The following is a 12,340-nucleotide window of genomic DNA, read 5'->3' on the forward strand; positions in this document are numbered from 1 at the left end:
CCTTCGGGCGTTGTTCGTGACATCACAGTTTAACGAATGGGTCAAAACGAGCAGTTTCATCGTGCATGTTTAAAGCTAACAGCATCAGCCGAGTCAGCGAACCAGTTACTAGTTTCTATTTGTACGTTCTTTCTATATCTATTTACACTATAAATCTTTACACTTACATAAAAGGCTGGATATGAAAAAGTTCATTTGCATTAAAATGGGTTAAATGTATGTATATGTAAAAATATATATGACCAAAATGTGTAAGTTAACCCGACATGGTGTGTCAAAGTTAGACGGACATTATCTGTTACACAAGCCTTAGACGAAGGACAAAAACCTCTGATTAAAGAAATATGCGCAGCGAGACCTGTTGCATTGTGGTACTTCACAGCAGAATGTATTTTTGTGTTGGTGTTTGTTTTTTTTACCAGAATACAAAACACTTCATTTGTAGGATTTAATAAAGCTGAAAATCCAGAGCATCATGAAACAGGAAGAACACACAGCATGTCTACTGCACACACACACACACACTCCTATAACAGGGATTTCCTTATACTGCACTGCTCTTCACCCACACACCCTCTTCCTCTCAGACAAATGATTAAACTCTTCAAGAAATAGCAATTTAAAATAGAAACACAAGGAGACACTGAAATCAGCAGTGCAGGATGAGAATTATTAAACACTAAACAAAAGTAAGCAGGTGAGTCTTTAGTCTCCCTTTTTGTTTTGTCAAAACAGTTTATGTACAAAATAAAATAAAAAAATCAAACTGCACAAGCTGCCTGTACAGTGTGGTGTGCTAAAGTTACATGTACTTTTTCAGCTCACAGGGAAACAGCTGAGGAACAATTCCTACCTTTAGCTTAACAAGGCTCTATACAAAAAAAAAAAAAAAAAAAAAGCTTGTTTATAATATTTAGTCCAACCATTTAAAAACATCAAATATCTCAGAAGAAGAAAAAAAATTAAGTTATAAAATGTATTGGGTTGTATTTTTTTCCTGTTGCAAATGAGGTGAGGGTTGCTAGAATCTTCCTTTGAAGGGTTTGAATCCTCCACTGCTGCCGCTCATTGGGACGTTTGTGATCTGGACGATTCTGTTCACGCCACTGGAGGAATGGCTGCAAACACACACAGGTTTTTGCCATCTTTGTAGCTAAATAATGTTTAAGAACATTATACAAAATTGCTAACATGGAAATCATCAGTCGCCATCACGATACCTCAGTGTTGATTCTGTTTAAATTCACAATTTTGTAAATATCCAGATTCTATAGTAATTTTTCCCGGTTTTGTTACAATTGTAAACTTGTAAACATCCAACTTTAAATAAATAACAAAATTAAATAAAAAAGTTACTGAGCAGCTCGTCATCTGCCATAATAATTATTTAAACAAATGAGTGAAAAGGTGTAAATAGATGAGTGCCCCAGCTGTAAAATTATAAAGATTAAAGTAAAAACCATGGTGCACGCCGCTTCTTATGCGAGCACACGGAGCTACTAATGCACATGACTTTTGACTATCGCTTAGTGCGTTTTGAGACTGTTGTGTGTTTGAAGAAAAAGGCAAATCGGTCCCTTTGAACGAGCAAATTTTTATTTAAGGTCACATCACCTGTCAATCTGAAAACCAGCCATTTCTGGTCACCAGCCGATCGAGTATTTGTCTGCCTTACGTGCATACTCGAATGATTTTGAATCTCCTTTAACTTTTAAAACTAAACATTTATACTGTGGAAGAACCCTTTGTATATTTGTAAGAATGAGTTTTTTTGTACATTTGTCAGAATGAGTGTTTTTTTTTTATCTTTATTATAAATGTAAAAAATTGTTCTTAAAAAATGTTAACATTTTGGAGACTTTACTGTGGAGAATCCAGCACTAGTATGAAGGAGAGACACCAGTGGAAGGGAATTTGTACACACCTGGAATGTGGCGCCACCATGGCAGGTCGACTTTCCCCCATGCGCCGGTTATCAGGGAAACCTCCGCTCTGGGAGCCGCTGCTGTGCCACTCCTTTCTGGGTCCCTGGTCCCGGCTGTGCCGCTCCACCACCACCTGCCTGCCGCTGCTGAAATGCTGCTTAAACAAACGGGAAATTATTACAATTATAGATTTGAAATGTATGTCCGCCCCAACGTGAACTACAACAGTTGTTTTCTCATGTACGATTAAATAAACAGTAAACAGGAATGCTATTTGCATTCCAGAGAAAGGCAAAGTTTGAAAAGGCTCACCTGCTCGCTCATAACTGCAGGTCTGCCTCCATCCCGACTACTGAAGGTGCCCCTGCCGCGACTGGCCGAGGAGGCGCCTCTCATGTTAGGGCCCGGCCCATCTCGGCTCGAGTGCTCTGGACGCATCCTCACGGCTCCCCTGGTACGAAACCACACCATGTCACGCCGTTTAACGTTACATTAAACACAATGCACAGAGACTGTTAGATTAAAGCAATACATGAATTTTTTTCTTTAGTCTCCTGTCGCAATCCTTCAATCCCATTCAAGCTACTACCTGACATCAGATGGCTTGCTGCTTATACTGCCGTCATTTTTCCAGCCCGTGTGCCCAGTGTCTCTGGCCGAGCGAGAGTGGCTCATAGCTGAAGGAGGAGGAGCTCTGCTTCCTGCTGGCCGTTCAGGCATCGACACCGGGCGACGTTCGTCTCGATCACGGATGTCCCTCCGGTCCGTGTCGCGAAGATCAGAGCGGCCTGAAGGGGGAGGGGGCTCAGCCCGGCGCACACCCTCAAAGCTTTTAGGGTAGCGCTCAAACCCAGAACCTTCGCGCCGTGGGTCAAGACGGTTCTTCTTAGCCTCTGGTTCACCTTCAAATCTATTTCTCCTTTAAAAAAAAATACAAAATAAATCAGTACACAAGCCTTTAATTTGCCTACTTACAATTCGTCCCTAGGCATTTATTTTTACTTCACCTGTCAAAGTTGCCGGACTGAACTGGAGTGCTGTCTGGGAAACGTGTTCTGTCTCTGGAGCTGAAGTCACTGAAGCGACCCTGCTGACGGCTGCTGTAGTCTGAGGATTGGCTCATACGGCCCTCTGACTCGGGCTGAATCTTCTTATTGCCGTTCCAGTAAGAGTCGTCCCTCCTGCGGAAGAGACAGAGGAGACAGGTAAACTCGGTGCCATCAGACTAATGAAGTGACTCCTCCGGGTATCACTTGGATTTTCAAAACAAAATAACCACCATATCTAATTTTTCCACCTACTTAAACTCACAATATTAAGACCCTCTCTGTATTTGACCACAATCCCCAGGAGACCAGATTAATCTGGTTTGGCATCATCACACTTAGTGTAACTAGCTCATTGGGCAGCACTGGGCGGTTTACCTGTGGTCCACGTCACGGCCTCTCTTCAGGTTGTTGCGCTTCTCCTGCTCATAACGCAGCTGTTCTTGTTGCCTCCGCAGCTCCTCCCGCTCCCGAGCCAGACGCTCTGCTTCCTTTCGTCGCTCCTGTCGGTCACACAACACCAAATTAAACAAGCAGAACCAGAAGCATGTCTCACGGCAAAAATAAATAAATTCACATGTAGCCGACCTGTTCTATACGGATCCGTTCCCTCTCCAATCGCTCTCGCTCCATGCGCTCACGTTCCAGTTTCTGCCTCTCCATCTCCAGTCTCTGGCGCTCGCGCATCAGGTTCTCCCTTTCCTCGCGCTCTCGCATGACTCGCAGCCGTTCACGCTCTCTGCGCTCCCGCTCTGCCATCTCGCGTCGCCTAGACATGAAATGGCGGCGTTACATATTGAACAACCAAAGGAACAGAGCTCAGAAGAAGAAAAAGTCTCAGGTATAAGAAAGATGGTTAAGTGTTTAAACAGTACACACCTGCGCAGCTCCATGGCTCTGCGGACTCTTTCCATGCGGACCATGCGCTCGCGCATCCTTTGTTCCTTCATTTTCTCAAAGGGAAGGATGTCCTTATTACCACCTTTGTTGGGAAAAGGCCTGCCCTTCTTAATCGCTTCAATCTGTGGAAAGATTCGTCAACGGTACTGAAATCAGACCACGGTCACATGAAAAACTGGAGAAATGCAACACATTAGTCGAATAGAATCAACTTTGCTGATTCAATTCGAAAACGCAATTATATCAAAATGCAACCTTTTATTCAAGATGTATTTCATCTTCAGTAAGACCTTGATCTTGGTCAGTGTGGGGGCCAGAGCTACAGCCTATTCTGCCTAGCTGCAGATTACACTTGAGGTTTGTTTTAGTTGACTGATCTTTCTCATAGAACCTTTACTTTTAGAGTCAGCCAAATGCATCACTGAACTACATTACAAGTAATACGAACACTACTCGGAAAGCTAGAAACTGAAATTCACTGCAAAGTTTAAGACAGTTCTAGAATGAGTTCCGTTCTGGGCTCACGTTCGTAAGTCCGATTTGTTCTTAAGTCCAACAAAGTGTGTATTCTATACCTTTGAGACGAATATACAATGTAATGCATACCAATCCCACTTTATTAAATCTCCATCCCCTTTTCCTTTTATACGTTCACTAACGCACTGAAAATGTTGTATATAATTGTAAATATTAGAATCTGGTGTACTGCAGCTTCTATTTTTTTGTACAATACACGTGACCTACTTTGGTGACGTAACCAGAAGTAGAACCATGGTCCGGCCGTATCTGCGGAAATCGTGAACTACCTGTCGTGAACTTCCTGTAATTTATTTAATCTCAATATATGACAAAGACAAGCAGACATGCAAGGAAAGGTAGGAACACACAAACCTGTTCAGGAGGAATGAGCCAGCGAGGACGTCTATTCATCATATTAGGAGCAGCAGGCTGGAGAACGAGATGAACATTAGAATTGTGATTCATTATACAAGTAACTTAAAAATAAATATAAAGCAGAAGTACTCAATCAGAATATGTCTAATCATCATCATCATCATCAGCACCTTGTCAAACCTCCCTCCCCTTCTGAATGGTGGCCGAGGTTTGTTGAAGCCTTGCTGGCCTTTGGACAGGTCCAGCATAAGCATCTTCCCCGGACTCTTCCCTGAGGGGGAAAGAAGCACAGAACAGTTTAATTTGCTGCACCGTGAACACAAACCAAACTTTCTTAAAGAGTAACGGAAAAAACAACAACAACGCAAACTGCACTTACGTCCGTGCTTCTTCTCATCCTTCTTGGAGTCAGAAGCAGAACTTGAAGATGGAGCATCAGACTTGGCACTTTTGGACTCCTGTTTCTTAAAAGCTTCCTTGTTGTCTTTCTCGACTGGTTTCTTTTCTTCCTTTTTCGAGGAGGCTTGAGTCCTGTGGAGGTTTTTTAAAAATACAGATAAGTGACCGTTGCCATGTGAGAAAATGTACGTGCAGGTTCGAGAATATTTATAAGTCCTCACTTGCTGGCGGTTTTGAGGCCGATAGAAATGTGCTTATCCCCTGATGCTTTATTGAATCCGGTTTTATCCTCTGCCTCTTTTTTAGAGTCCTTCTTAAACGGGTCACTTTTAACCTGAAGCATGAACAAGATAAGATTTTACAAGAATGCAAAACATGCAAGTGACATTTTTTTCCTATCATTTCTGTGCACTTTGGACTTTCAGAATAAAATAGAATAAACAGTTTTTTACACTTTTGTGTAAATGTTACACTGTCATCTATACATACAAATTTACCATACATGAAATAGAAAAGACGATTTTAAGTGCTTTACATGGTTTCTGCCATGCAATTTTATTTGGTGCAAAACTAGCAAAGACACTGCACACAGGAATGTCGTTTAACATAGCAACGTCAAGATACAAAAGGACGCAAAATAAGCTGAAACATTTTGAGACAAGACGGAAAACGTGTAATAAAAAAAAAAAAAACTTTGAGTGAATGTAGTGCGAATTGTATTGCAGTTTAGTCCTCACCCTGTCCACAGATATCTGCTGACCGTGGAGCTCGGTGCAATCCAGATGGGAGATGCATCGTGCCACTTCAGCACTGGAGGACATTGTCACCAAGCCGTAGCATTTAGCTCCAGGGCTACGGGCATTTGTGACAACTTTGGCACTGAAAACCTTGATTGAAAAAAGCAAACAATACAGAACTTAAACATCATAAATAAATATGCTTTAACTGAGGCCACTCAAAGCACAACAAATACCTTTCTCTTCCTCACTCACATACCTTTCCATATTTGCCAAAAAGATTTTTTAAATCAGCCGCTTTGGTGTTGGACGACAGCCCACTCACCCACAAGTTACGAGTGGAGCTAGTGCTGCTGTTGACTCCTGCTAAAAAGAGACCAAGCAAATGTCACTATAGTATTACTGTTTATTTTGCAACAATGATTAATAAAAACAAGTATTGAATGTTTTGCCATTGCTAGTCATAAATAATGCCCTTTTGGCTACATACGAGAGAGTGTATTGCAGTGGTACCTCAACATATGAAAGCTCCCACCTTGCGAATTTTCGCCTTAAGAACTAAAATTTTTGCTAAATTTGCCTCGGCATACGAGGGACTGAGCTGGTTGTCTGTACTTTTGGTAGAAAATCAAAACTTTTTTTAAAGCAAGATTTAGTAAAGACGTAGCACCATGCGCCCCAAGAATCAAGCATGCCAGCAAAAAGAAAACAGAACCGCTCTGTTTCGTTTTTTAAAGCAGCCGGTGCAAAGAGGCATCATAAATTCAGGTTAAGTGAGCTTTAATGTCTATTTATTTAATATTTTACATTATTTACACATCTTAATTGTTTTTATAGGCAAAAATGGTAATATTTCTGGGTGGCTGGAACGAATGACCTGCATTCATATTTCCTATGGGGGGAAAAATGCGTTTCGCAATGCAAAATGCCATTTATACTAATCTTTATGACAGTCAGGATTGTTATTACACTCAACTTGTTTTAACAATTGCCCAAGACATCTTATATTTATAGTTTTCTTTCCTAATCAAATTACTGATTATGAAAAAGCTGTAGATTGTTTATGTGCAATTAAACCATATTACACATTCTAGTGGTTTAAAATTTAGTTAAATTTATCATTTTCCATTTTCTTAAAATACCATTTAAGAGCATTTCAAAAATTATTTGGGAAGTTTAAAACTACAAATGCCCTCCACAATGCACTTTAAAAAAAGTGCACTGTGGAAGGCATCCCAGGGCAGGGTTAATTTGAAAGGTAGATGTATGCAAAACCCTGAAAGGATAAAACGCCCCATAACATCCGCTGTTATTTGTTTAAAGCTTTAAACATTACAAACTGCACCAATGCTTTCCACAGTATAAAAACAATGCATTCTTACCTTTTTCATCTTTTGTGGCCTTCCCGTCTCTGTCTTTTGAAGTGCTAAAATGCAAGTATTGTGAGAGCAACAAAGAGGAAAAACAAAGTGAGCAAATCATACGAGAACATGTTCATGTTTGGGGCACGAGTTACACGTTCATATGAAATGACCGTCTTTCACAACGCTGGTTTTGTGCATTACAAAAAAAATAAAAATATGAAGAAAAAAAAAATCCCCATAGGTAAGACTTGCACTTGGGCAACACTCCAATAAGGCTTCTTTCATTGCTTTTCCACAGGAGCAAGCTGGGTCAGGTTTTCTGCCAATTTATTCTCTTGATCAATGAAATCTTCTGGAGTGTGTTCAACTTCACAGCAAATCACTTCATTGGACTGATAAACCCCTCTGTCATCTCTGGGACTATTGCTCTTTTAACCCATAAGTATGGACTGGAAAAGGCAATAAAAGTGCTGGATATGTGAGTAACAGCGGTGTTTTCATCTCCTTGCTTTTACGCCACCCATTTACCCAACTTCAAAAAATGGCCAAACAAATCAAAGGAAACCAATGGCAGGGATTAGGTACAATGAGCAACTCGTTATGGGGGGGGGATCTTGCAGCTACTCACAATGCTGAGTTTTTAGTGATCTGGAACCTGGTAGAAGTATCTTAAAGAACTGACATAGAAAGACAAACCTCTTTGCTTGACCTGCTGCCCCAGCAGAAGAGGGGCCTTTCTTCCCAGAATCCTTTTCTTTGTCTCCCGATTCAGCTTTCTTCAAGGCCTCCCTGCCGTCCTTCTTGTTGGCATCAGTCTTCGCGCCGTCGTCTCTCTTACAATCTTTGTGGCTGTCCTTTGCTTCGGCCATCGAGTCTGCCTCCTGCCTCGTCTCGGCAGAGGCTTCCGGCTCCTCGCAGCCCTTGTCTGCCTCAGAATCTGGAAGTTTCACATGTTTACCTGTTTCCAGGAGGTCGTCGCCATCCACATCCAGCGTGATGGCATCTTCGGCCTGGATGGTGACAGATATGTTATCATCTTCGACCTCTTTGCCAGGGGGTTCAGGAGCGGCTTCGCTCTCCGAGGCCTCAGTCGCTGGGACTTCGGGCTCGACTTCCGTCTCAGCCTCGAGCTCGGGCTCCAGCTCTGCCTCGAGCTCGGGCTCCAGCTCTGCCTCGGCCTCAATCTCTGACTCCGCCTCGGGATCGACGAGGCCATCCCCGTCGGAGAAGGATTTAGTATTTTCGCGAGTAGCATCATCGGTATCAGTTACATCTGAGGGATTTAACAAGGAATAAAACATGGCAAAAACACATCGTTTAGCATTCACATCTCTGAGCTACGTCACCTAGAAAGTAGAATAGACAGCAAGTTTAATGTTAGCGGTCATCTGGGGTGAGGAAACCACACGATTAACACAAAACATACATTCCTTTAGAAACATGGAGGAATTCAACAATCTTCTAAGTCATCTTTCTTATATTGTAGGGAATACAATCCCACAGAATTCCTCACTCGTCCAATCTTCATGGAATCCTTAATCCACAATGGCTGACACGTACTTCTCCTGGGGAAAGGGCATCGTGCCACCTGAGTTCGTTTTTCATCAGCCTAGCGTATCATCTTTAGAAGGTTCTCCTAGAGTAGAGCGCGTCCAGCATTCCTCGTAGCATAAGGAAGGTGAAAAGAGAGTACCATGTCCTTTCAGATGCACCAGAGAGCCAGTCTATCGATGCCACAGCACTCTGTCCACAACACAACGTTCTGTGCCTTTTCAGTCTTCACTGCGTTTTATGCAAAAGCAGAATAGATCTGCCTTTTAGCCATGACGCACTGCTTTTAAAAAGACGACCGCAGCATTCCATTTTCTAAGGATTTATCTGGCGCATGCACGGTGACTCTGCTAACCATCAGTCAGATTAAATGTCCACAGCTTCTAATAACTGCTGATGCAGTCATTAATTCTTGACCTGTCATGAAGAGTGATGTCGAGTGATGAGTCCTTGTGTTTTTTTGTTGTTGTTGTTTTTTTTTTTTTTTTTTTTTTTTACAGGGCTCCTCTGTGATTGCAGGAAGATGACACTTTTCTTGAATCAAGTTCTGTGTGCATCATCGCTTTAATATAACGTGTCTGAAGAGAACCTGTAAGATCACATCTCTCGACTGATGCAGCAGTGGTGCTGGACGTTACATCAAAATGTTTTCGTTATGCTGATTTTGTGTGGTCTGTCCTTAGCGCGAGCGGTGAAACGGTGAGATTTCGCGGAGGATTGAAGGGAAGGAGCGAAATGAGGAAGACGAGTCCCACCTTCAGAGAAGCAAAAGAACCTGTGGAGCCTAAAAACATTAACAATCCATAATAATTTGACACCAAACATACCTTTCTCGGATTCCTCTTCTTCAGGCTCCTGTAAAAGATGATGAGGATTAAGAAAGATTGTTTTTATCTTTTAAAAAGATACTTTTCTGCTATCGCTGCTTTAGTAAAACAAAATATATTGACGCTAAAGGGCTACATGCTCTTTTACACCAAAGTGTAGGTTTTTTTTTTTTCTTTTTTACTTTGACTTTTTTCTTGTATGTTTTAATCTCAGAAATTGAAAATGAATAAATCAAAATATTATGTTAAAAGTCATAACTATGTATGAAGTAGGCCCCTTTTGTGCTATCAGGTATGTTGGACCGCTCCACTGGATACCACTGCAAGTACAAGTTTAATGTTTTACTTTTTCTTGCAGTGATAATAATGTGCTGTTAAAACTGCCACCACGTTCACCTGACTCGACACCTTGTGATTTGTTTTTCTATGTAAAAGGACTGGTTGTTTATCCCCCCCTCTTCCTACAAACCTAGAGGAACTTTGAGAATCATTGACGCGCTGGAGAATGTTACCCAAGATATGCTACAGCAAGTTTGGCAGGAGCTGAACTATCGACTTGACATGTGTTGTGTCACAAAAATTGCAAGTGTTGAACATTTGTGCTTGCCTTAGAAAATGCCTCCTCTTCCATTGCGGCGTCGTCAGAGTCGTTTTTCCTTCCTGTACACACAAAGCAAGCGGCTCACTGAAAATTGTTACAAACGCACTCTACAGCACAACCTGAAGATTAAACTAGGTTAACATTTTTTTTTTCATGTTCTGCAGCAACGTCAGTAATTCGTTATGTATTATTTTAAAGCTATAAATAAACTGCTAGTCAGGTTACTCCTGCCTTTTCTTTAGATTTCCTTAAAATGTTTACGATGAAACCCTATTTACCTTTGGATTTTGCATGCTTCCGGGTAGGAGTGTCAACTGTCGCAGGGATCTCAATGTTGTCAGGATCACCACCTTCCTCTTCTAATGCCTACCAGCCAGACATTGGAAAAATTCAAATTCAAATCAAACAAATACAGGCTCAGGGACCAGCACCTTCGATAATGCAGTTTTTATCGTCACAGCAAAGTTTAATTACAGAATTCTTGCATTTTTTTATCTCGTCATATTCACACATGCGGTAACACTAAGAATCGGTATAGTATAAAAGATCTTTACAGACCACAAGCAGAGAAGTGCTCTTTTAATTGGCGCTCCACGCTCCACGTTGAGTGTGTTTGGGTTCAGAATAGATAACAGTACTGTTCTATTGTGTTTTAGTTGAGAAGGTAACAAAAAAAAAGCTTGGAGAGAAAAAAAAAAAAATCAGGAGAATGAAATGTGAAGACAGCTTGGGTAGGTGGAAAGAACAACGCGCCTTGTTCCTGTAGCACAAAAACTCTCATATTCGTCTCGCATTCTAATGTGAATACCTATGGCACGTTTAATCCGCCTCTGAAATCTTGTGCAGTTTGTATAGAGATCCGAAGGCCGAGTTCCAACGTGACTTTTTATTCATTTGCTGCACCTTCATACAAGTTATCGGAAAAGATACACGTAGCTCTATAAAGTGCACAAGGGGACCACTTATCACCCATGTGTACTTATCGCTGATTGCTTCATGCTCATGTGGGTGTGGGAATGCATAAGCTGGCCTTTTTTTTTTTTTAAGTCTTGCCCACTCTTGGACCCTGATCTGTGGTTAAACCACCAACCAGTAGAAAATCTCTTCAGAATCACTTGGAGCAACTGTAATAAATGACGTGGAATTTCACAGGTTTCTTGGGAAACAGGGTAGAATTATTAATTTTATATATATATATATATATATATATATATATATATATATATATATATAAATTTTGCTCGTCATAAATATCACAAATACAAGAACTCATTACAAACAAATAATAGTAGCATTATTTCAAAATTAAAAGGAAAAAAATATTCCAAAGGTTCAGAAGCAGAAAAAATATCAAATAGGGAAAAAAATGTATGCCGATTACTTAAAAAATAAATAAATAAATAAATAAATAAATAAACAGTTCCTCTTCTGCAACCACACACACACCTCCTCCTTGCTGGCAGTTGAGGCCTGGCGGTTAAGCCGAGTCCCCTTTTTAAAACGTACAGCCGGATTTGTCCGTATTATGCTCTTGGCGTAACAATCCCTCTTGTGTTTGTATGACCCCAAATGCACGAGGTTTGTCGAGAACACTAAGCCGTTAATCAGCGAGTTTAAAATGCAGAGCTAAGGTAAAAAACAAAAAGACCTAGCACGCTCAATGCAATACGCCATTACCCAACTAAACGCTCAAGTCAGACGAAACACACAAATATCCACATTGTATTTAATGTACACAAATTGTGCAGTAAATGCATAAATTGAGCATTTAGGCCCATCAGAAAATAATCCCGCACAAACTGAACGCGTTCCTGAACTCCTTATTTGCGAGCTAATAGGCTAGTCACTTCTCGGTGTTAAACAGAGCTAGCATGCTAGCTTTCAGTTTCGGAATATTTTAATCTTTCCATTAGCGTTGGTTTAAAAAAAAAAAAGCGTACCTGTTTCAGTCGTGCGATTAAAACATTTTTCACTCCTGTAACATCCAGGTTCCTGCGCTTAAGCTCGGTTTTTAAATCAACAACGCGCAAATCCGATATCTTCTTGGTCTCTGCTGAAATGGCACCGGACGCCATTTTAGTTCTCGACTCTCTGTA

General features: G+C 41.1%; 1 protein-coding gene across 2 annotated transcripts; it reads right to left on the reverse strand.

Moving 5' to 3' along the window:
- Nucleotides 1–200: 200 nt before the first annotated feature.
- Nucleotides 201–12,340, reverse strand: sltm (SAFB-like, transcription modulator). 2 transcript variants are annotated; one of them, XM_053491991.1, is made up of 20 exons: nt 12,185–12,340; nt 10,523–10,610; nt 10,251–10,303; nt 9,644–9,671; nt 7,962–8,538; nt 7,284–7,327; nt 6,161–6,264; nt 5,902–6,051; nt 5,386–5,498; nt 5,145–5,296; nt 4,936–5,036; nt 4,763–4,819; nt 3,851–3,993; nt 3,560–3,740; nt 3,350–3,474; nt 2,933–3,106; nt 2,515–2,844; nt 2,238–2,376; nt 1,925–2,079; nt 201–1,118 (listed from the first exon to the last, which is right to left on the reverse strand). In XM_053491991.1, exons 1-20 carry the CDS (start codon nt 12,317–12,319, stop codon nt 1,022–1,024), a joined length of 2,946 nt encoding a protein of 981 aa, XP_053347966.1. In that variant the 5' UTR covers nt 12,320–12,340; the 3' UTR covers nt 201–1,021. The 2 variants fall into 2 exon arrangements, with proteins under 2 accessions (XP_053347966.1, XP_053347965.1); XM_053491990.1 differs by having other exon boundaries at nt 6,161–6,267.

The sequence above is a fragment of the Clarias gariepinus genome, chromosome 3, assembly GCF_024256425.1.
Source record: "Clarias gariepinus isolate MV-2021 ecotype Netherlands chromosome 3, CGAR_prim_01v2, whole genome shotgun sequence".
Taxonomy (NCBI): Eukaryota; Metazoa; Chordata; class Actinopteri; order Siluriformes; family Clariidae; genus Clarias; species Clarias gariepinus.

Coding starts and splice junctions, on each gene's coding strand:
- sltm (XM_053491990.1), bottom strand. CDS start 12,319: ATGGCGTCCGGTGCCATTTCAGCAGAGACCAAGAAGATATCGGATTTG. Junction 7,328..7,961: donor GCAGCAGGTCAAGCAAAGAG/GTTTGTCTTTCT, acceptor CTTGCATTTTAG/CACTTCAAAAGACAGAGACG. Junction 3,107..3,349: donor GGCCGTGACGTGGACCACAG/GTAAACCGCCCA, acceptor TCTCTTCCGCAG/GAGGGACGACTCTTACTGGA.